Source organism: Loxodonta africana, chromosome 3 (genome assembly GCF_030014295.1).
Source record: "Loxodonta africana isolate mLoxAfr1 chromosome 3, mLoxAfr1.hap2, whole genome shotgun sequence".
Classification (NCBI taxonomy): domain Eukaryota; kingdom Metazoa; phylum Chordata; class Mammalia; order Proboscidea; family Elephantidae; genus Loxodonta; species Loxodonta africana.
This window is the reverse complement of record NC_087344.1, coordinates 194,284,104-194,307,989: the sequence shown is the minus strand read 5'-3', so window position 1 is coordinate 194,307,989 and position 23,886 is coordinate 194,284,104. Positions and strand designations below refer to the sequence as shown.

At 40.2% G+C, this 23,886-nt stretch overlaps 1 protein-coding gene across 1 annotated transcript; it reads left to right on the top strand.

The window, feature by feature from the left end:
- Positions 1-526: 526 nt before the first annotated feature.
- On the top strand, positions 527-1,356 carry LOC100664102 (olfactory receptor 10J3-like). The gene has a single exon (XM_003414989.4). It carries the CDS (start codon positions 591-593, stop codon positions 1,350-1,352), a length of 762 nt encoding a protein of 253 aa, XP_003415037.2. The 5' UTR covers positions 527-590; the 3' UTR covers positions 1,353-1,356.
- Positions 1,357-23,886: the final 22,530 nt, after the last annotated feature.

Genomic DNA, 23,886 nt, shown 5'->3' with positions numbered 1-23,886 from the left:
TAGGGTCCTTGGGGACCTACTTCAATAGTATATTGGGGAGGAACTATAGAGCTGGGCACATTTGATGTATCACTTGCCTCTTCCTTGACCTGGACCCACTTCTTCAATGGCCAGGTAGTTATTTCTACAAAATTTTCTTTCGGTTTGTTTTTACTTTGCCTCTCATCTCTATCTCTGCCCTTACTCCAAGGTCCTGGGATAACACTTTTACACTATCAAAGAAGACGGTGAGTGCAGGCGATCACTGAGAAATTGTTCAATAGCTGAAAACTGATAGCTCGTGGGATCTGGGGCGTTGGTCAGAGGATGGATGCCCCCCCCTTACTGCTGGCCTTGGTCCAAGATATCTCATTCATTGTTGGCTCATCACTTCTCCCTTTCCTTTGTCCAGCTCTTTCAGACCTAGGCCTTCCTCAGTGCCAAAGGCAAACTCCACTGTGACTGAGTTCCTCTTTGAAGGTTTCTCCAGCTTTGGGTGGCAGCACAGGATTGTATTCTTTGTTGTCTTTCTAACTTTGTACCTGCTGACTCTCTCTGGAAATGTCATCATTGTGACCATCATTCGCCTGGATCATCACCTCCACACTCCCATGTACTTCTTCCTGAGCATACTGTCTATTTCTGAGACCTGCTACACTGTGGCCATCATCCCCCGAATGCTGTCTGACCTCCTGAGTCCTCACCAATGCATTGCCACCCAAGGCTGTGCCACACAGCTCTTCTTCTATCTCACCTTTGGCATCAATGACTGTTTCCTGCTCATAGTCATGGGGTATGACCGCTATGTGGCCATCTGCAACCCACTACGGTATTCCATTATCATGAGTAAAAGGTCCTGTGTTTATCTGGCATCTGGGTCACTGGGAATTGGGCTCAGTATGGCCATTGTCCAGGTAACATCTGTATTTGGTCTTCCCTTCTGTGATGCCTTCATCATCTCTCACTTTTTCTGCGATGTGCGACCCCTGCTGAAGCTGGCCTGTACAGACACCACTGTCAATGAGATCATTAACTTTGTGGTCAGTGTCTGTGTTCTTATTCTACCCATGGGCCTGGTCTTCATCTCCTATGTCCTCATCATCTCTACGATCCTTAAAATTGCTTCAGCTGAGGGCAGAAAGAAGGCTTTTGCCACCTGTGCCTCCCACCTCACAGTGGTCATCATCCACTATGGGTGTACCTCCATCATTTACCTCAAGCCCAAGTCCCAGAGTTCCCTGGGGCAGGACAGACTCATCTCAGTGATATACACTGTCATCACTCCCCTACTGAACCCTGTTGTGTACAGTCTGAGGAACAAGGAGGTCAAAGATGCTCTGTGCAGAGCTGTGGGGGGAAAGCTCCCCCTTTAGTGAAGAGAGGTTTCGAAGATCTTTTTTTTTTTTTTGAGTTTACAAATAAGGGCATACTTCATTTTATTGCACTTCAGAGATATTGTGTTTTTTACAAATTGAAGTTTTATGGCAAGCCTGGATCGAGTAAGTCTATCGGTGCCATTTTTCCAACAGCATGTACTCACTTCATGTCTCTATATCACATTTTGGTAATTCTCACAATATTTCAATTTTTTTCATTATTAGTATATCTGTTATGATGATCTGTGATCAGTGATCAGTGATCTTTGATGTTACTATTGTAATTGTTTGCAGCTCCAAGAACTGCGCCCTTATAAAATGCCTAACTTAATTGATAAATTTTGTGTGTGTTCTGACTGTTCCACCAACTGGCCATTCCCCCTTCTCTCTCCCTCTCCTCAAGCCTTCCTGTTCCCTGAGATGCAACAATTTTGAAATTGGGCCAGTTAGTAACCCTACAATGGTCTCTAAGCGTTCAAGTGAAAGGAATGAGTAGCATATCTCTCACTTTAAATCAAAAGCTAGAAATGATTAAGCTTTGTGAGGAGGGCATGTCAAAAGCTGAGAGAGGTCTCTTGTGCCAAACAGTTGGCCAAGTTGTGAATGCAAAGAAAAAGTTCTTAAAAGAAATTAAAGTACCACTCCAGTGAACACACCAATGATAAGAAAGGGAAACAGCCTTATTGCTGATATAGAGAAAGTTTTATTGGTCTGGATAGAAGATCCAACCAGCCATAGCATTCCCTTAAGCCAAAGGCTAATCCAGAGCAAGACTCTAACTCTCTTCAGTTCTGTGAATGCTGAGGGAAGTCAGGAAGCTGCAGAAGAAAAGTTTGAAGCTAGCAGAGGTTGGTTCCTGAGATTTAAGGAAGGAAGCTGTCTCCATAATGCAAAAATGGCAGTGTGAAGCACCAAGTGCCGATGTAAAACTGCAGAAAGTTATTCAGTAGATCTAGCTAAGATAATTGAGGAAGGTGGCTACACTAGACAACAGATGTTCAATGTAGATGAAACAGCCTTCTATTGCAAGAAGATGCCATCTAGGACTTTCATAGCTAGAGATGGGAAGTCAATGCCTGGCTTCAAAGCTTCAAAGGACAGTCTGACTCTCTCGTTAGAGGCTAATGCAGCTGGTGACTTTAAATTGAAGCCAATGCTCATTTACCGTTCCAAAAATCTTAGAGCTCTTAAGAATTCTGCTAAATCTACTCTGCCTATGCTCTATAAATGTAACAATAAAGCTTGGATGACAGCACATCTGTTTACAACATGGTTTCCTGAATATTTTAAGCCTACTGCTGAGACTTACTGCTCAGAAAAAAATATCTATATATTACTGCTCCTTGACAATATACCTGGTCACCAAAGAGCTGTGAGGGAGTTGTACAAGGAGATTAATGTTGTTTTTATGCCTGCTAACACAACATCCATTCTGTAGCCCATGAATGAAGAAGTAATTTCAACTTTCAAGTCTTTTTTTTAATTATAATTTTTATTGTGCTTTAAGTGAAAGTTTACAAATCAAGTCAGTCTCTCACACTAAAACCCATATTCACCTTCCTACACACTCCCAATTACTCTCCCCCTAATGAGACAGCCCACTCTCTCCCTCCACTCTCTCTTTTCGTGTCCATTTCGCCAGCTTCTAACCCCCTCCACCCTCTCATCTCCCCTCCAGGCAGGAGATGCCAACATAGTCTCAAGTGGCCACCTGATCCAAGAAGCTCACTCCTCACCAGCATCCCTCTCCAACCTATTGTCCAGTCCAATCTATGTCTGAAGAGTTGGCTTTGGGAATGGTTCCTGTCCTGGGCCAAAAGAAGGTCTGGGGGCCATGACCACCGGGGTCCTTCTAGTCTCAGTCAGACCATTAAGTCTGGTCTTATGAGAATTTGGGGTCTGCATCCCACCACTGCTATCCTGCTCCCTCAGGGGTTCTCTGTTGTGTTCCCTGTCAGGGCAGTCATCGGTTGTAGCCAGGCACCATTTAGTTCTTCTGGTCTCAGGATGATGTAGTCTCTGGTTCATGTGGCCCTTTCTGTCTCTTGGGCTCGTAATTGCCTCGTGTCCTTGGTGTTCTTCATTCTCCTTTGATCCAGGTGGGTTGAGACCAATTGATGCATCTTAGATGGCTGCTTCCTAGCTTTTAAGACCCCAGATGCCACTCTTCAAAGTGGGATGCAGAATGTTTTCTTAATAGATTTTATTATGCCCATTGATTTAGATTTCCCCTGAAACCATGGTCCCCAGACCCCTGCCCCTGCTACGCTGGCCTTCAAAGCATTCAGTTTATTCAGGAAACTTCTTTGCTTTTGGTTTAGTCCAATTGTGCTGACCTCCCCTGTATTGTGGGCTGTCTTTCTCTTCACCTAAAGTAGTTCTTATCTACTGTCTAATTAGCGAATGCCCCTCTCCCACCCTCCCTCCCTTCCCCCTCCCGTAACCACAAAAGAATGTTTTCTTCTCAGTTTAATCTATTTCTCAAGTTCTTATAATAGTGGTCTTATACAATATTTGTCCTTTTGCAACTGACTAATTTCTCTCAGCAAAATGCCTTCCAGGTTCCTCCATGTTATGAAATGTTTCACAGTTTTCCTTGCTGTTCTTTATTGATGTGTAGTATTCCATTGTGTGAATGTACCATAATTTATTAATCCGTTCTTCCGTTGATGGGCACCTTGGTTGCTTCCATCTTTTTGCTATTGTAAACAGTGCTGCAGTAAACATGGGTGTGCATATATCTGTTCATGTAAAGGCTCTTATTTCTCTAGGATGTATTCCAAGGAGTGGGATTGCTGGATCGTATGGTAGTTCTATTTCTAGCTTTTTAAGGAAGCACCAAATCGATTTCCAAAGTAAATGTACCATTTAACATTCCCGCCAGCAGTGTATAAGTGTTCCACTCTCTCCACAGCCTCTCCAACATTTATTATTTTGTGTTTTTTGGATTAATGCCAGCCTTGTTGGAGTGAGATGAAATCTCATTGTAGTTTTCATCTGCATTTCTCTAATGGCTAATGATCGTGAACATTTCCTCATATATCTGTTACCTACCTGAATGTCTTCTTTAGTGAAGTGTCTATTCATATCTTTTGCCCATTTTTTAATTGGGTTATTTGTCTTTTTGCAGTTGAGTTTTTGCAGTATCATGTAGATTTTAGAGATCAGGCGCTGATCAGAAATGTCATAGCTAAAAACTTTTTCCCAGTCTGTAGGTAGTCTTTTTACTCTTTTGGCGACGTCTTTGGACGAGCAGAGGTGTTTGATTTTTAGGAGCTCCCAGTTATCTAGTTCTTCTTCTGCATTCTTAATAAGGTTTTGCATACTGTTTATGCCATGTATTAGGGCTGCTAATGTTGTCCCTATTTTTTCTTCCATGATCTTTATTGTTTTAGATTTTATATGTAGGTCTTTGATTCATTTCGAGTTAGCTTTTGTAGATGGAGTGAGGTATGGGTCTTGTTTCATTTTTTTGCAGATGGATATCCAGTTATGCCAGTACCATTTGTTAAAAAGACTGTCTTTTCCCCATTTAACTGTTTTGGGGCCTTTGTCAAATATCAACTGCTCATATGTGGATGGATTTATGTCTGGATTCTCAATTGTGTTCCATTGGTCCATGTATCTGTTGTTGTACCAGTACCAGGCTGTTTTGACTACTGCGGTGGTATAATAGGTTCTAAAACCAGGTAAAGTAAGGCCTCCCACTTTGTTCTTCTTTTTCAGTAATGCCTTATTTATCTGGGGCCTCTTTCCTTTCCATATGAAATTGGTGATTTGTTTCTCCATCTCATTAAAGAATGTCCTTGGGATTTGGATCAGAATTGCATTAAATGTATAGATAACTTTTGGTGGAATAGACATTTTTATAATGTTAAGTCTTCCTATCCACGAGCAAGGTATGTTCTTCCACTTATGTAAGTCTCTTTTGGTTTCTTGCAGAAGTGTACTGTAGTTTTCTTTGTATAAGTCTTTTACATCTCTGGTAAGATTTGTTCCTAAGTATTTTATCTTCTTGAGGGCTACTATAAATGGCATTGACTTGGTGATTTCCTCTTCGACGTTGTTTTTGTTGGTGTAGAGGGATCCAACTGATTTTTGTATGTTTATCTTATATCCCGATACTCTGCTGAACTCTTCTTTTAATTTCAGTAGTTTTCTGGAGGAGTCCTTAGGGTTTTCTGTGTATAAGATCACGTCATCTGCAAATAGAGATACTTTTACTTCTTCCTTGCCAATCTGGATGCGCTTTATTTCTTTATCTAGCCTAATTGCTCTGGCTAGTACTTTCACCACAATGTTGAATAAGAGTGGTGATAAAGGGCACCCTTGTCTGTTTCCTGATCTCAGTGGGAATGTTTTCAGGCTCTCTCCATTTAACGTGATATTTGGGCTGAGCTGGCTGTTGGCTTTGTATAAATGCCCTTTATTATGTTGAGGAATTTTCCTTCTATTCCTATTTTGCTCAGAGTTTTTATCATGAATGAGTGTTGAACTTTGTCAAATGCCTTTTCTGCATCAATTGATAAAATCATGTGATTCTTCTCTTTTGTCTTATTTATGTGGTGGATTACATTAATTGTTTTTCTAATGTTGAACCATCCCTGCATACTTTGTATGAATCCCACTTGTTCATGGTGAATTACTTTTTTGATATGTTGTTGAATTCTATTGGCTACAATTTTGTTGAGGATTTTTGCATCTACATTCATGAGGGATAGAGGCTTATAATTTTCTTTTCTTGTGGTGCCTTTACCTGGTTTTGGTATCAGGGATATGGTGGCTTCATAGAATGAGTTTGGTAGTATTCCGTCCTTTTCTATGCTCTGAAATACTTTAGTAGTAGTGGTGTTAACTCTTCTCTGAAAGTTTGGTAGAGCTCTGCAGTGAAGCTGTCCAGACCAGCGCTTTTTTTTGTTGGGAACCTTTTGACTACCTTTTCAATCTCTTCTTTTGTTATGGGTCTATTTCGTTGTTCTACCTCTGTTTGTGTTAGTTTAGGCAGGTAGTGTGTTTCTAGGAATTCATCCATTTCTTCTAGGTTTTCAAATTTGTTTGAGTATAGTTTTTCATAGTAATCTGATATGATTCTTTTAATTTCAGTTGGGTCTGTTGTAATATCACCCCTCTCATTTCTTATTCTGGTAATTTGCTTCCTCTCCTGTTTTTCTTTTGTCAGTTTGGCCAGTGGTTTATCAATTTTGTTGATTTTTTCAAAAAACCAGCTTTTGGTCTTGTTAATTCTTTCAATTGTTTTTCTGTACTCTATTTCATTTCTGGAAGCTCGTAGTCTGGAAGCTCAGCTGAAACCTGACCTCCATGGGTGACCCTGCTGGTATCTGAATACCGGTGGCATAGCTTCCAGCATCACAGCAACACACAAGCCCCCACGGTAAGAAAAACTGACAAGCAAGAGGTCACTGAAAAGACAGGAAAGAAAGAAAAGACCAAGGTGGATGTCAGAGGAGACTCTGAAACTTGCTCTTGAGCGTCGAGCAGCTGAAGTAAAAGGAAGAATTCATGAAGTGAAAGAACTGAACAGAAGATTTCAAAGGGCCTCTCGAGAAGACAAAATAAAGTATTGTAATGACATGTGTAAAGAGCTGGAGATGGGAAACCAAAAGGGAAGAACATGCTCGGCTTTTCTCAAGCTGAAAGAACTAAAGAAAAAATTCAAGCCTCAAGTTGCAATAGTGAAGGATTCCATGGAGAAAATATTAAATGATGCAGGAAGCACAAAAAGAAGGTGGAAGGAATACACAGAGTCATTATACCAAAAAGAATTAGTCGATATTCAACCATTTCAAGAGGTGGCATACGATCAGGAACCGATGGTACCGAAGGAAGAAGTCCAAGCTGCTCTGAAGGCATTGGTGAAAAACAAGGCTCCAGGAATTGATGCAATATTAATTGAGATGTTTCAACAAACTGATGCAGCACTGGAGGTGCTCACTCGTCTATGCCAAGAAATATGGAAGACAGCTTCCTGGCCAACTGATTGGAAGAGATCCATATTTATGCCTATTCCCAAGAAAGGTGACACAACCGAATGTGGAAATTATAGAACAATATCATTAATACGCAAGCAAAATTCTGCTGAAGATCATCCAAAAATGGCTGCAGCAGTATATTGACAGGGAACTGCCAGAAATTCAGGCTGGTTTCAGAAGAGGACGTGGAACCAGGGATATCACTGCTGATGTCAGATGGATCCTGGCTGAAAGCAGAGAATACCAGAAGGATGTTTACCTGTGTTTTCTTGATTATGCAAAGACATTTGACTGTGCGGATCATAGCAAACTATGGATAACACTGCAAAGAATGGGAATCCCAGAACACCTAACTGTGCTCATGAGGAACCTTTACATAGATCAAGAGGCAGTTGTTCAGACAGAACAAGGGGATACTGATTGGTTTAAAGTCAGGAAAGGTGTGCGTCAGGGTTGTATTCTTTCACCATACCTATTTAATCTGTATGCTGAACAAATAATACGAGAAGTGGGACTATATGAAAAAGAACGGGGCATCAAGATTGGAGGAAGACTCATTAACAACCTGCGTTATGCAGATGACACAACCTTCCTTGCTGAAAGTGAAGAGGACTTGAAGCACTTCCTAATGAAGATCAAAGACCGCAGCCTTCAGTATGGACTACACCACAACATAAAGAAAACCAAAATCCTCACTACTGGACCAATAAGCCACATCATGATAAATGGAGAAAAGATTGAAGTTGTCAAGGATTGCATTTTACTTGGATCCACAATCAACAGCCATGGAAGCAGCAGTCAAGAAATCAAAAGACGCATTGCATTGGGCAAATCTGCTGCAAAGGACCTCTTCAAAGCGTTGAAGAGCAAAGATGTCACCCTGAAGACTAAGGTGCGCCTGACCCAAGCCATGGTATTTCCAGTCGCAGCATATGCATTTGAAAGGTGGACAGTGAATAAGGAAGACCGGAGAAGGGTTGAAGCCTTTGAATTGTGGAATTGGTGAAGATTATTGAATATACCATGGACTGCCAAAAGAACGAACAAATCTGTCTTAGAAGAACTACAACCAGAATGTTCCTTAGAGGCAGGGATGGCGAGACTGCGTCTTACAGACTTTGGACATGTTATCAGGAGGGATCAGTCCCTGGAGAAGGACATCATGCTTGGCAGAGTACGGGGTCAGCGGAATAGAGGAAGACCCTCAATGAGGTGGATTGACACAGTGGGTGCAACAATGAGCTCAAGCATAACCACGATTGTAAGGGTGGCGCAGGACTGGCCAGTGTTTCGTTCTGTTGTGCATAGGGTCGCTATGAGTTGGAACCGACTCAATGCCACCTCACAACAACAACAACAACAATGTTTCATTTAGTTCAGCTCTAATTTGTATTATTTTTTTTCTTCTGGTGCCTGTGGGTTTCTTTTGTTGCTCTCTTTCTATTTGTTCAAGTTGTAGGGATAATTCTTTGATTTTGGCCCTTTCTTCTTTTTGGATGTGTGCATTTATTCATATAAATTGGCCTCTGAGCACTGCTTTTGCTGTGTCCCAAAGGTTCTGATAGGAAGTGTTTTCATTCTCATTGGATTCTCTGAATTTCTTTATCCCATCCTTAATGTCTTCTATAATCCAGTCTTTTTTGAGCAGGGTATTGTTCCGTTTCCAAGTGTTTGATTTCTTTTCCCTGGTTTTCTTGTTACTGATTTCCACTTTTATGGCCTTATGTTGAGAAGATGCTTTGTAATATTTCAATGTTTTGGATTCTGCTAAGGCTTGCTTTATGACCTCATACGTGGTCTATTCTAGAAAATGTTCCACGTGCACTAGAAAAGAAAGTATACTCGGTTGCCATTGGGTGGAGTATTCTGTGTATGTCTACGAGGTCAAGTTGGTTGATTGTGGCATTTAGATCTTCCGTGTCTTTATTGAGCTTCTTTCTGGATGTCCTGTCCTTCACCGAAAGTGGTGTGTTGAAGTCTCCTACTATATTGCGGAGCTGTCTATCTCACTTTTCAAGGCTGAAAGAGTTTGTTTTATGTATCTTGCAGCCCTGTCATTGGGTGCATAAATATTAAATATGGTTATATCTTCTTGGTGTATTGTCCCTTTAATCATTATATAGTGTCCTGCCTTATTCTTTCTGATGGATTTAACTTTAAAGTCTATTTTGTCAGAAATTAATATTGCCACCCCTGCTCTTTTTTGATTGTTTGCTTGATATATTTTTTCCATCCTTTGAGTTTTAGTTTCTTTGTGTCTCTAAGTCTAAGGTGTGTCTCTTATAGGCAGCATATAGACCGATCTTGTTTTTTGAATCCATTCTGCCACTCTCTGTCTCTTTATTGGTGCATTTAGTCTATTGACATTCAGGGTAATTATGGATAGGTATGAATTTAGCGCTATCATTTTGATGTCTTTTTTTGTGTGTTGACAGCTTCTTTTTCCCACTTGATTTTATGTGCTGAGTAGATTTTCTTTATATATTGTCCTTTCCTCATATTTGTTGTTGTTGATTTTGTTTCTGTTGAGTCTGTATTTTTCCGTTGTATTTTATTTTGATGAGTAGGGTAGTTTGTCTCCTTTGTGGTTACCTTATTATTTACCCCTATTTTTCTAAATTTAAACCTAACTTTTATTTCTCTGTATCTCTGTATCTTCCTCTCTGTATGGAAGGTGTATGATTACATTTCTTAGTCCCTCTTTATTATTTTCATGTTGCCTTCTTTTATATAATAACATTGCCATTACCCTGTGTTGGGCTTTTTTTTTTTTTTTTTTTTTAAATCTTGCTTTGTTTTTTTGGATTTCCCTGTCTAGGTTGACTTCTGGTTGCTCTGCCCAGTGTTCTAGCCTTGGGTCAATACCTGATATTATTGATTTTCTAACCAAAGAACTCCCTTTAATATTTCTTGTAGTTTTGGTTTGGTTTTTACGAATTCCCTCAACTCGTGTTTATCTGGAAATGTCTTAATTTCACCTTCATATTTAAGAGACAGTTTTGATGGATATATGATTCTTGGCTGGCAATTTTTTTCCTTCAATTTTTTAAATATGTCATCCCATTGCCTTCTTGCCTGCATGGTTTCTGCCGAGTATTCTGAGCTTATTCTTATTGGCTTTCCTTTGTAGGTGACTTTTCGTTTATCCCTCGCTGCTCTTATAATTCTCTCCTTATCTTTGGTTTTGGCAAGCTCGATTATAATACGTCTTGATGACTTTCTTTTAAGATCTACAATGAGCATCTTGGATAGATATCTTCTCATCTTTCATAATATCAGGGAAGTTTTCTGCTAACAAATCTTCAACAATTTTCTCTGTATTTTCTGTTACCCCTCCCTGTTCTGGTACTCCAGTCACTCTTAGGTTATTTCTCTTGATAGAGTCCCACATGATTTGTAAGTTTTCTTTATTTTTTTTTTAAATTCTTTTATCCGATTTTTCTTCAAATATATTAGTGCCAAGTGATTTATCTTCAAGTTCCGAAATTCTAGCTTCTACTTGCTCAATTCTGCTTCTCTGACTTTCTATTGAGTTGTCTAATTCTGTAATTTTATTGTTACTCTTTTGAATTTGTGATTGCTGTCTGCCTATGGATTTTTGCACCTTGTTAAACTTTTCATTATGTTCCTGAATAATCTTTCTAATTTCTTCAGTAGCTTTATCTGTGCGTTCCTTGGCGTGTTCTGTGTATTGCCTCATTTCCTTCCTGATGTCTTGAAGGGTTCTGTATATTAAACTTTTATATTCTGCATCTGGTAATTCCAGGAATGCACTTTCATTTAGAAGATCCCTGGATTCTTTGTTTTGAGAGCCTGTTGAGGTGATCATGGTCTGTTTCTTTATGTGACTTGATATTGACTGTTGTCTCTGAGCCATCTATAAGTTATTTTATTAGTTTATGCTTGCTTACTGTGTCATAGTTTCTTGCTTTGTTTTGGTGTACTCCTATAAGGAAACCCTGGTGGCATAGTGGTTAAGTGCTACAGCTGCTAACCAAAGGGTCGGCAGTTTGAATCCGCCAGGCACTCCTTGGAAATTCTGTGGGGCAGTTCTATTCTGTCCTATAGGGTTGCTATGAGTCGGTTGCTTGAGTGAGCTAGCTTGATTATTTTTGCCTTTGGAGCTCTGGTGTCCTGTCCCCAGCTGGCTAGAGCTGCTCTCAGGTATATCAGTCTAGGAGTCCATTCAGTTTTCTTGTATGAATTCAGCTCAGGTGTTCAGGTAGCTAATATAAAGTGTGTGGTGCAGGCTGTGTTCTACAGTCTTAGAGGGGCAGGGGTGATTGCTGTGTATACCGGTATCTGATTGCAGCAGGGGGCCACTCTGTGAACAAGGCAGGGACCAAGAACCAACCCCCAAGTGTCTCTGAGGAAAATGTGTCTCTGTTCTCTGGAGCGTGCTGGTGGATGCGTTCTGCAGAGGGACCATGGGCACCCAAAGTTTTTGGTTGTAAGGACTGGGAGGTACCAATTATCTTTGGACCCCTGCCATGGGTGGCTGGGTAACCTGAGTGGAGCTACCAGTCATTAGGTCCCTGCTTTGGCTAGGTGAGGACCCTGTTTAATAGGCAAAGCAATGTCAAACATCAAACACCCACCTCTCCACCGCACAGGTGAAATGGTTGGAGTTTGCTAACAAGGGCCTATTCTTCTGAAATAGGCCCATACAGGTCCATGCAGAAGGGAAAGGTGCTCAAGGTCCATGGATGGTTTATGCCTGGACAGGAGCAGCTTCTGTCCTGAGTTCCCCTGTTAGCAAATTATCTTTTCCCCCCAGTTGCAAATTTTTTCCTTCACCAAGGCTGGGAGGATGGCTCTAGGTGCTCACCGGGGTCTATCTCAGGCCCAGGGATTCAGCCGCTGAAGCTGGCTTGGGGCTGGGGGCGGGGGGTGCGGTAACAATATCCGCAAGTACGTAGCTTTTGCCAAGAGTGCCTTTTTCCTCAGGTTCTGGAGGTGTGAGTGGGCTGTATGGCTGGCTGCTTCTCCCTGAGGAAACTGCGGCCGAACGCTAGGACCAGCCCACCACTGCCGCCGCTCCAGGAATGGTGTCTGAGGGCTCCTCGCGATTTAGGTCCGGTAAGTCCTCTCCACTTCAGAACGGCCTCTTCCTCGCCCTGCCCCTCAGTTCGTTTTCTAAGCTTGCCTTTGATGCCCAGGGCTCCCAGCTTGTCACAAATATACTCGTTTTACTTGTTTTTTCAGGTCTTTGTTGTAAAGAGGGCTCAACGGAAGCATCTGTCTATTCCGCCATCTTGGCTCCCACTCTGACTTTCAAGTCTTATTATTTAAGAAATACATTTTGTAAGGCTATAGCTGCCGTAAATAGTGATTCCTCTGATTGATCTGGGCAAAGTAAATTGAAAACCTTCTGGAAAGGATTCACCATTCTAGCTGCCATTAAGAACATTTGTGGTTCATAAGAGAAGGTCAAAATATCAACATTAACAGGAGTTTGGAAGAAGTTGATTCCAACCCTCAGGGATGACTTTGAGGGGTACAAGACTTCAGTAAAGGAAGTAACTGCAGATGTGACGGAAATAGAAAGAGAACTAGAATTAGACGTGGAGCCCAAAGATATGACTGAATTGCTGCAATCTCATGATAAACTTTAACTGATAAGGAGTTACTTCTTATGGATGAGTAAAGAAAGTTGTTTCTCGAGTTGAAATGTATTCCTGGTGAAGGTGCTATGAGCATTGTTGAAATGACAACAAAAGGTTTAGAATATTACATAAACTTAGTTGATAAAGCAGCAGCAGGATTTGAGAGGATTGACTCCAATTTTGAAAGAAATTCTATGAAACAGCATTGCATACTACAGAGAACTCTATAACGAAAGGAAGAGTCAATCGGTGTGGCAAACTTCATTGTCTTATTTTAAAGACATTGCCAAGCCACCCCAACCTTCAGCAACTACCACCATGATCCATCAGCAGTCATCAACATTGAGGTCAGACCCTCTACCAGCAAAAAAGATTCTGACTGGCTGAAGGCTCAGATGATGCTTAGCATTTTTTAGTAATAAAGCATTTTTTAATTATGTACTTTTTAAGACATGATCCTTTTACACACTTAAAAGACTACAGTATAGTGTAAACATAACTTTTATATACATAAAAGAAAATAGGGGAACCAAAAAATTCCTGTGACTCACTTTATTTTGATATTTGCTTTACTGCAGTAGTCTGGAACCAAACCCACAGTATCTCCAATGTATGCCTATATGCATTAACTTTAATGTTGTTTTAATAATGCTTTTAAGCTATAGGAAGAAAGATAGACTAAATTGAATCCAGTGCTAAAACAGGAGGCTTGCATTTGGCTTAGTCATGATTCACTGTGCCATAGTCCAGTTGTTGTTAGATGCTGTCAAGTCAGTTCCAACTCGTAGCGACCTTATGTACCACAGAATGAAACACTGCCCAGTCCTGTGCCATGCTCACAATCTTTGTTATGCTTGAGCCCATTGTTGCAGCCACTGTGTCAATCCATCTCATTGAGGGTCTCCCTCTTTTCTGCTGACCCTGCACTTTGCCAAGCATGATGTCCTTCTCCATGGACTCATCCCTCCTGACAACATGTCGAAAGTATATACTTACAGACACAATCTCACCATCATCCTTGCTTCTAAAGGGAATTCTGGCTGTACTTCTTCCAAGACAGATTTGTTTGTTCTTTTGGCAGTCCATGCTATATTCAATATTCTTCACCAACACCACAAGTCAAAGGTGTCAATTCTTCTCGGGTCTTTGGTATTTATTGTCCAGCTTTCTCATGCATATGATGCGATTGAAAATACCATGGCTTGGGTCAGGCGCATCTTAGTCTTTAAGGTGATATCTTTGCTTTTCAACACTTTAAAGAGGTCCTTTGCAGCAGATTTGCCCAACGCAATGTGTTTTTTGATTTCTTGACTGCTGCATCCATGGGTATTGATTGTGGATCCAAGTAAAATGAAATCCTTGACAACTTCAATCTTTTCTTCAATTATCATGATGTGGCTTATTGGTCCAGTTGTGAGGATTTTTGCTTTCTTTGTGTTGAGGCATAGTCCATACTGAAGGCTTTGGTCTTTGATCTTCATCAGTAAGTGCTTCAAGTCCTTTTCACTTTCAGCAAGCAAGGTTGCGTCATCCGCATAACGCAGGTTGTTAATGAGTCTTCCTCCAGCCTTGAGGCCCTGTTCTTCACATAATCCAGCTTCTCAGATTATTTGCTCAGCATACGTATTGAATAGGTATGGTGAAAGGGTACAACCCTGACACACACCTTTCCTAACTTTAAACCATGCAGTATCCCCTCGTTCTGTCCGAACAACTGCCTCTTGATCTATGTGCAGGTTCCTCATGAGCACAGTTAAGTGTTCTGGAATTTCCATTCTTCACGATGTTATCCGTAATTTGTTATGATCCACACATTTGAATGCCTTTGCATAGACAATAAAACACGGGTAAATATCATTCTGGTATTCTCTGCTTTCAGCCAGGATCCATCTGACATCAGCAATGATATCCCTGGTTCCATGTCCTCTTCTGAATCTGGCCTGAATTTCTGGCAGTTCCCTGTTGATATACTGCTGAAGCCGCTTTTGAATAATCATCAGCAAAATTTTGCTTGCATGTGATATTAATAATATTGTTCGAAAATTTTTGCATTCAGTTAGATCACCTTTCTTGGAAATAGGCATAAATAAGGATCTCTTCCAGTTGATTGGCCAGGTAGCTGTCTTCTAAATCCAGAGAGGTTATACAATGGCTTGTATATATAGAAGAATGTAGGGGAAAGGTTTACATTCCTGGGTATCTCTAACCTACGTGTACTCACACACGTGCACTCAAGTATACACTCTCAGTATATTCTGAGTCATACAACTGCATTAAGACATAAACTCCAAGGAGGTTCTAAATAGCTAATAATAATAGGATTTGGAAACCACCTCAGAGAGACTTTTTCTTTTTTAATTTTACTGTGCTTTAGGTAAAAGTTTTCACCGAGAATTAGTTTCTCATTCAAACATTTATTCACAATTTTTTTTTTTTTTTTTACGTTAGTTGCAATATCCAAATGTGCCGGCACTCTCCCTCTTTCCCTTTTTTACACCTTGGTTTCTCCGTGCCCTTTAGTCCAGTTTTCCTGCTTTCTTGTCTTAGCTTTTGAACAGGTGTTGCCCATTTGGTGTCCTATACATGATTGAACTAAGAAGCACATTCATCATGTGTGGTATTGTTTGTTTCATAGGCCTGTCTAATCTTTGGCTGAAAGATGGACTTCAGAAGTGACTTCGGCTCTGAGTGAGCAGAGTGTCCAGGGGCCATAATCTTGGGGGTTCCTCCAGTCTCTGTCAGACCAGTAAGTCTGGTCTTTTTTTTTTTTGTGATTTTGAATTTTGCTCTACATTTTTCTCCAGCTCTGTCCAGGCCCATCTATCATGATCCCTGTCAGAGCCGACCGTGGTGGTAGCTGACACCATCTAGTTCTTCTGGGCTCACGCTGGTGGAAACTATGGTTCATGTAGTCCATTAGTCCTTTGGACTAATATTTTCCTTTTGTCTCTTTCTTCATTCTCCTTTGCTCCGTACGGGATGGGACCAATAGATGTATCATAGATGGCTGCTCACAAACTTTTAAGACCCCAGACACTACTTACCGAAGTAGGAGGTAGAACATTTTCTTTATGGACTGTATTATGTCAATTGACCTAGATGTCTCCCAAGACCATGGCCCCCTAGCTCTCAGCCCCAATAACTCGGTCCCTCTCTTTTTTCAAGGTGTTTGGATGTGTCTAGGAAGTTTCTACAATTTTGTCTTGGTGAAGTTTTGCTGACTTCCCCTATATTGTGTATTGTTTTTCCCTTCACCAAAGTTAATACTTGTCTACTATCTAGTGTATTTTGCCTCCCCATGCCTCTCCCTTGTGCCCATCAAAGGTTGCTTTTTCCTGTGTGTAAACCTTTCCCTGGGCTTCTGTAATAGTGGTCTCATGCAATATTTGTCCTTTTGTGATTAACTTATTTCACTCAGCATAATGCCCTCCAGAATCACTCATGTCATGAGATGTTTTGCAGATTCATTATTGTTCTTTATCGTTGGGTAGTATTCCATTGTGTGTATGTACCATAATTTGTTCATCCATTCATTTGTTGATGGACACTTAAGTTGTTTTCATCTTTTTGCTATTGTGAATAATACTGCAATGAACATGTGCATATGTGTATTCATGTGACGTCCCTTATTTTTCTAGTATATATTCATAGGAGTGGGATTGCTGTATTGTATTATATTTGTATTTCTAGCTTTTTAAGGAGGCACCATAAAGTTTTCCATTGTGCTTGTATTATTTTACATTCCTACGAGCAGTGTATAATAGTTCCAATCTCCCTACAATTTCACCAACATTTGTTATTTTCTGTTTTTTGATTAGTGCCAGTAATGTTGAGATGTAATGGTCTCCTTGTAGTTTTGATTTGCATTTCTCTAACGGCTAATGGTCACCAGCCTTTTCTCATGTGTCCGTTAACTGCCTGAATATCTCCTTTGGTGTAGTGTCTGTTCATATCTTTTGCCCATTTTTTAATTGGATTATTTGTCTTTTTGTTATTGAGGTGTTGATGTAGTCTATAGACAGATTTTAGAGATTAGATCCTTGTTAGATATGTCATAGCCAACATTTTTTTCCCAGCCTGTAGGTGCTCTTTTTACTCTTTTGGTGAAATCTTTTGTATGAGCATAAGTGTTTCATTTTTAGGAGCTCCCAGTTATCTAGTTTCTCTTCTGGTATTTGTGCAGTTAGTTACGGTGTGTATTATATTTATGCCATGTATTAGGGGCCCTAGCATTGCCCCTATTTTTTCTTCCATAATCTTTATAGTTTTATGTTTTGTATTTAGACCTTTGATCCACTTTGAGTTAGATTTTGTATATGGTGTGAGTATGGGTCCTGTTTCATTCATTTTTTTTTACAGATGGACATCCAGTTCTGCCAGCACCATTTGTTAAAAACACTGTCTTTTCCCCATTTAATGGACTTTGGTCTTTTGTCAAAGATCAGCTGATCATAGGTGGATGGATTTACACCTGAACTCTCAATTCTGTTCCATTTGTCTATATGCCTTTGTACCAGTACCAGACTTTTTGACAACCATGGCTGTATAGTAGTGTCTTAGTCATCTAGTGATGCTATAATAGACATACAACAAGTGGATGGCTTTAACAAAGAGAAATTTACTTTCTCACAGTCTAGAATGCTAGAAGTCCAAATTCAGGATGATGCTCCAGGGGAAGGTTTTCTCTCTCTGTGGGCTCTGGAGGAAAGTCCTTTTCATCAATATCACCCTGAACTAAGGAGCTTCTCTGCACAGGAATTCTGGGTACAAATGATGCACTCTGCTCCCAGTGCTTCTTTCTTGGTGGTATGATCTTCCCCTTCTCTGCTAGCTTTCCTTTCCTTTTATCTCTTGAGAAGTAAAAGGTGGTGCAGGCCACACCCCAGGAAAACTCCCTTTACATTGGATCAGGTATACGATCTTAGTAAGGGTGCTACAATCCCAGCCCAATCCTATTTAACATAAAATTACAAGCACAAAATGAAGGACAACCACAGAATACTGGGACTCATAGCATAAATGGGTTGATACACACATTTTTGGGGGAACATAAAATTCAATTCATGACAAGTAGTTTCTGAGTTCAGGTAGTGTGAGGCCTCCTACTGTGTTCTTTTTCTTCAGTAATGTTTTGCTTATCTGGGGCTTCTTTCCTTTCTGTATAAAGTTGGTGATTAGTTTTTCCATCTCATTAAAGAATGCTGTTGGTATTTGGATTGGAATTGCATAATATCTGTTGATTGCTTTGGGTAGGCTTGACATTTTCACAATGTTGAGGTCTTTCTATCCATAAGCATGGTATATTTTTCCATTTATGTAGGTCTCATTTGGTTTCTTACAACAGTGTTTTGTAGTTTTCTTGTACAAGTATTTTACCTCACTGATGAGATTTATTCCTAAGTATTTTACCTTTTCAGGGCTCCATTATAAATGGTGTTGTTTTCCTGATTTCCTTTTCAAAATTCTCTTTGTTGGTGCATAGGAATCCAACTAGTTTTTGCATGTTGCCTTAGTATCCTGCTTGTGATGGTTAAGATTGTGTGTCAACTTGGCTGGGCCATGATTCTCAGTGTTTTGGAAGATGTATAATGTTGTGATCACTCCCCTGCAGCTGATGCTCTAGTTTTGGACTTTTGGCCTACTTTACTGTGAAGAAATAAATTTCTCTTTGTCAAATCCATACACTTGGGCATTTCTGTTATAGTGGCATGTCTTAGTTATCTAGTGCTGCTATAACAGAAATACCACAAGTGGATGGCTTTAAAAAAGAGAAATTTATTTCTTCACAGTAAAGTAGGCTAAAAGTCCAAATTTAGGGCATCAGCTTAAGGGAAATGCTTTCTTTCTCTGCTGGCCCTCATCAGTCTTGCACTAGACTAGAAGCTTCTCCACACAGGGAGTCTAGGTCCAAAGGTTGCACTTTGCTCCTGGCACTGCTTTCTTGGTGGTATGAAGTCCCCCTGTCCTCTGCTTGTTTCTCTCTTTTATATCTCAAGAGATTGCCTCAAGATACAATCCAGTTTCGGAGATTGAGTCCTGCCTCACCAACACAACTGCCGCCCACCCTTCCTCATTAGCACCACAGAGGCAGGATTTACAACATATAGGATAACCACACAATACTGGGAATCACATTTTTGGGGGGACATAATTCAATCCATGACACAGCACTAGATAACTAAGACACTGCTACTCTACTGAATCTTTCTATTAGTTCCAGTAGTTCCTTTGTGGATTCTTTGGGGTTCTCTGTGTATAGGATATCATCTGTGAATATGGATAGTTTTACTTCTTCTTTTCCAATTTGGATGCCTTTCATTTCTTTTTCTTGCCTTATTGCTCTAGCTGGGATTTCCAGCACAATGTTAAATAGGAGTGGTGATAAAGGGCATCGTTGTCTTGTGTCCACTCTCAGGGAGAATGCTTTCAGCCTCTCTCTGTTGAGTATGATGTTGACTGTTGGTTTTGTATAGATGCCCTTTATTATGTTGAGGAATTTCCCTCCTATTCCTATTTTATGAACAGTTTTTATCAGAAATGGGTGTTGGACTTTATCAAATGCCTTTTCAGTGTCAATTGAGATGACAGTGTGATTCTTTTGTTTTATTTATGTGGTGGATTACATTAGTTGATTTTCTGGTGTTGCACCATCTTTGCATACCTGGAATGAACCCCACTTGGTCGTGGTGCATTATTTTTTTGATATGATGCAGAATTCTATTGGCTGGAATTTCATTGAGAATTTTTTCATTATGAGAGATATTGGTCTGTAATTTTCTTTTTTTTTTTTTTTTTTTTTTTTTGTGGTGTCTTTGCCTGGCTTTGGTATCAGGGCTATGCAGCCTTCATAGTATGAATTTGGGACTATTCCTCCCTTTTCTATGCTCTGAAATAGTTTGAGTAGTACTAGTATGAGTTCGTCTCCAAATGTCTGGTAGAATTCTCCATTGAAGCTGTCTGGGCCAGGGCTTCTTTGGTTGGGATTTCTTTTTTTTTTTTTACTTCTTCAATCTTCTCTCTTGTTATTGGTCTGTTCAGATTATCTATGTCAGTTTGTGTTAGTTTAAGTAGGTAGTGTTTCTAGAAATTTGTGCATTTTCTCTAGATTTTCAAATTTGTTGTACTACAATTTTTCACACTATTCTCTTATGATATTCTTTATTTCAGTTTGGCCTATTGTAATATCACCCACCTCATTCCTTATGTGGGTTATTTGCTTTCTCTCCTGTTTTTCTTTTGTCAGTTTAGCCAGTGGTTTGTTGATTTTGTTGATCTTTTCAAAGAACCATCTTTTGGTCTTGTTCATTCTTCCTATTGTTTTTCTGTTCTCGATTTCATTGATTTCTGCTCTAATCTTCATTATTTCCTTTCTTCTGGTGGTGATGGGCTTCTTTCGAGGGTGAAAGCGATGAGCAGGAGTAGGTGGGAGGGAGGAAGGAAAGGAATAAAGGGAGAAAAATAATAATACAAATTTAAAAGTGGCCAGGTGGAACTGCCAGGTGGTGGTGAGGTGGATTTGGCCTGCAGCAGGCCAGTAACTTTCTAGCCAGGTGGCATGGCATGGCACCTAGGGAAGGTATGGGGGTGGGGCTGGTGTATGGGACAGAATGGTGAGGGATGGGAAACAGTATTTCTCTGGTTACTGGGTGCTCTGTCTCCTGTTGGGAGCTTTGTGTAGTTACCTTTCCATACTCCCTGTCTGGGGTTGTTGTTGGCTGTGTTCTAGAATGGCGATGTTGTGTCACGTTAGGTGGCAAGAGACCTTCACCCTGTATCTCTCCTTATTCTCTGTTTCCTTCAGTTTTTTTCTTCCATTCCATGTTTGATCTAGTTCTTTATCTCTTCGTTTGATGCTTAGGGTTCCAGGACTGATGTTTGTATCTGTTTTACAGGTCTTTGCTGCAGATGGATGGCATGATGAATCTGTCTAGGATATCATGTTGGCTCCACCTCGGAGACTTTTTTCTTGATGTTAAGGGAATAGGAGTAATTTGTGTTACCTTTAAAGGAGTAAGTGAAGAGATATACTTGCATATCTTTTTCTGTGGACATTTAAGACTTTCTTGTAACCTGATGTTGTTACTTGCTAATATTCCATTATAGCCTAAGGAATTGGTATATAAACACTTTGCGAGGGCTCAGAACTGCCATAACTAATACTTCCTGGGGGTAAACATGCTTATGTAGGAAAGCAACAATACACCATCTACTGAGAGCACAGAGGTAGGTTCTCCATAGTCCTGAGTTTCTATGTGAAAAAGCTCAGATTGTAAAGGTAAGCATGCTAAGAACAAGTTCAACACTTTTCAGTCAGTAGTGGAAGTGAGGATGGAGATCAGAAGTAACTAAGCAACGTATGTTTATTTTTACAAAGTACACTGAATATACCCAGAATAATGTTATAAACACAGAGCCCCGATGGCACAGTGGTCAAATCACTTGACTGCTAACCAAAAGTTTAGCAGTTCAAACCCACCACTAGCTCCATGGGAGAAATATATGGCAGTCTGCTTCTGTAAAGATTTACAGCCTTGGAAACCCTATGGGGCAATTCTACTCTGTACTATAGGCTCACTATTAAGTCAGAATCAACTTGGCAGTAGTGGGTTTAGTGTTATAAATGTAAGCGATTAAACTACAACTTCTGAAAATATTTATTAATGAACAGAAGTTTGAAGCTTGCTTATGAATTTCCTAATAAGTTTCCTAAGCTTGCAGGATTTAATTTTCAGAAGCTTCTTCTTGGGTATTACCAATGCCAAACCTCTGTTAAAAACAGCATTTTACGTCTGAGCTCTCCACTCCCAACCCCAAATAGCAGGGGCATCACAAAAGGTGAAAGCGTATGCTCTGGTGCAAGGAAGGATCCTCTCACTCTCATCCTTCCACTCCTCTTCCACACTAGGCAACAAACATATCCCGAGTTTCAAACACAGCTTCTATGGTAGCCAGGATCTATATAATCCCATGGGGTGACCTTACAGAGATGCAATATTACTTGTAAGAGCATCATGAAGTCTGCTAGGTATTGAGGGCTGAACACGTCCTTGGAAATTAAAATCTCTAAGTCAAGTTAGGAAACCCTGGTGGTGTAGTGATTAAGTGCTATGGCTGTTAACCAAAAGGTGGGCAGTTCAAATCCACCAGGTGCTCCTTGGAAACCCTGTGGGGCTGTTCTACTCTGTTATATAGGGTCGCTATGAGTTGGAATTGACTCGACAGCAATAGGTTTGTTTTTTTTTTTTTTTAAGTCAGGTGAACATGTCCTGCTTTGCAAAAAGCATTGGTATGTGAAGTCTGACCAAAAAGTAAAGATATTTTTGACTTTGATTTTTAGAAATGATAGAGCCATTCTGTGTATGTGTGTGTGTGTCTGATTAATAACCCTGTAACTTCACATTTTCATTTTTTTTTATTGTGCCTTAGGTGAGAGTTTATGGAGAAAATTAGATTCCCATTTGGTAGTTTGTACATAAAGTGTTTCATGGCCCTTGCTTCATTCCCCACTATGTGTCAGCACTCTCCCTATTTCTGTCCTGGGTTCTGCATTACCTTTTGTCCTGATTTTCAGAAGGGTGTCTTAGGGTCACAGTCTTGGGGGTTCCTCCAATCTCTATCAAATCGGTAAGTCTGGTCCTTTTTCGTGAATTTGATTTTTTGATCTACATTTTTCTCCCACTCTGTCCGAGACACTTTGTTGTGATCCCAATCAGTGTGGTTGCTAGTGGTCACTCGGCACCATCTAGTTCTTCTGGTCTTGGTGTTGCATAGGAAGTGGTTCAAGTGGTCCATTAGTCCTTTGGGCTAATTGCCCCCTCGAATCTTTAGTTTTCTTCACTCTCTTTTGCTCCAGATGGGAAGAGATCAATAGTCGTGCCTCAGATGCCCACTCTCAGGTTTTTAAGATCCCAGATGCTTCTCACCAAAGCAGAATGCAGGACCTTGTCTTTATGAACTATGTTGCATCAGCTGATGTAGATGTCCCCCAAATCTATGGCCCTTTGCCTCTGAGCCCAGGAACTTCATCCCGCAAGGTGTTTGGTTATGCCTAAGAAGTTTCCCTGACTGTGCCCGTGTGCTCTATAGTCTATATTAATACATGAGGAGCACAAACAGTCATCTATGTAGAAATATATACCACCAAACTTGTATATGCCAGTGGGCCTACTCCCTTACACTCTCTCACGCCCCTTAGCTTATCTATCTACCTATGTATCCATTCATAAATTATTGTTTGTTCGTAGTATTGTTGCATGATTATGTATGCTATGGTAGTTACCATAAAAAGCTGTCCTTTATTCTTGCTTTCCTCTCAGTGTCCTCTCTTGCCTTGGTCATGTTGTGCTGACTTCTCCCGTATTGTGTATTGCCTTTCCCTTCATCAATATTAATACGTGTCTTCTATCTAGTTGGTAATTTTCCCACCTTCCCACTCCCATCCCTAGTAACCATCAAAGTTTTTTTTTCTTTTCTGTGTGTAAACCTTTTGTTTTTACTTTATGATAGTGGTTTCATACAATATTTGTCCTTTTGTGATTGTTTTATTTCACTCAGCATAATGTCCTCCAAATTCTTCCATGTTGTCAGGTGTTTCATGGATTCATCATTATTCTTTCTTGTTACATAGTATTCCATTGTGTGTATATACCACAATTCTTTAATACATTCATCTGCTGATGGACACTTAGATTGTTTCCACCTTTTTGCTATTGTGAGCAATGCTGCAATGAACCCGAGTGTGCATATGTTTATTCATGTCTTGGCTCTTACATCTTTAGGGTATATACCTAATCATATGTTATATCTATTTCTAGCCTTTTGAAGAAGTGACATATCATTTTCCACAGTGGTTGTATCATTTTACATTCCCACCAGCAGTGTATAAGAGTTCCATTCTCCTTACAACTTCACCAACATTTTCTATTCTCTGTTTTT

Excerpts from the sequence above, each read along its gene's own strand:
- LOC100664102 (XM_003414989.4), top strand. The coding sequence starts at position 591 with ATGTACTTCTTCCTGAGCATACTGTCTATTTCTGAGACCTGCTACACT.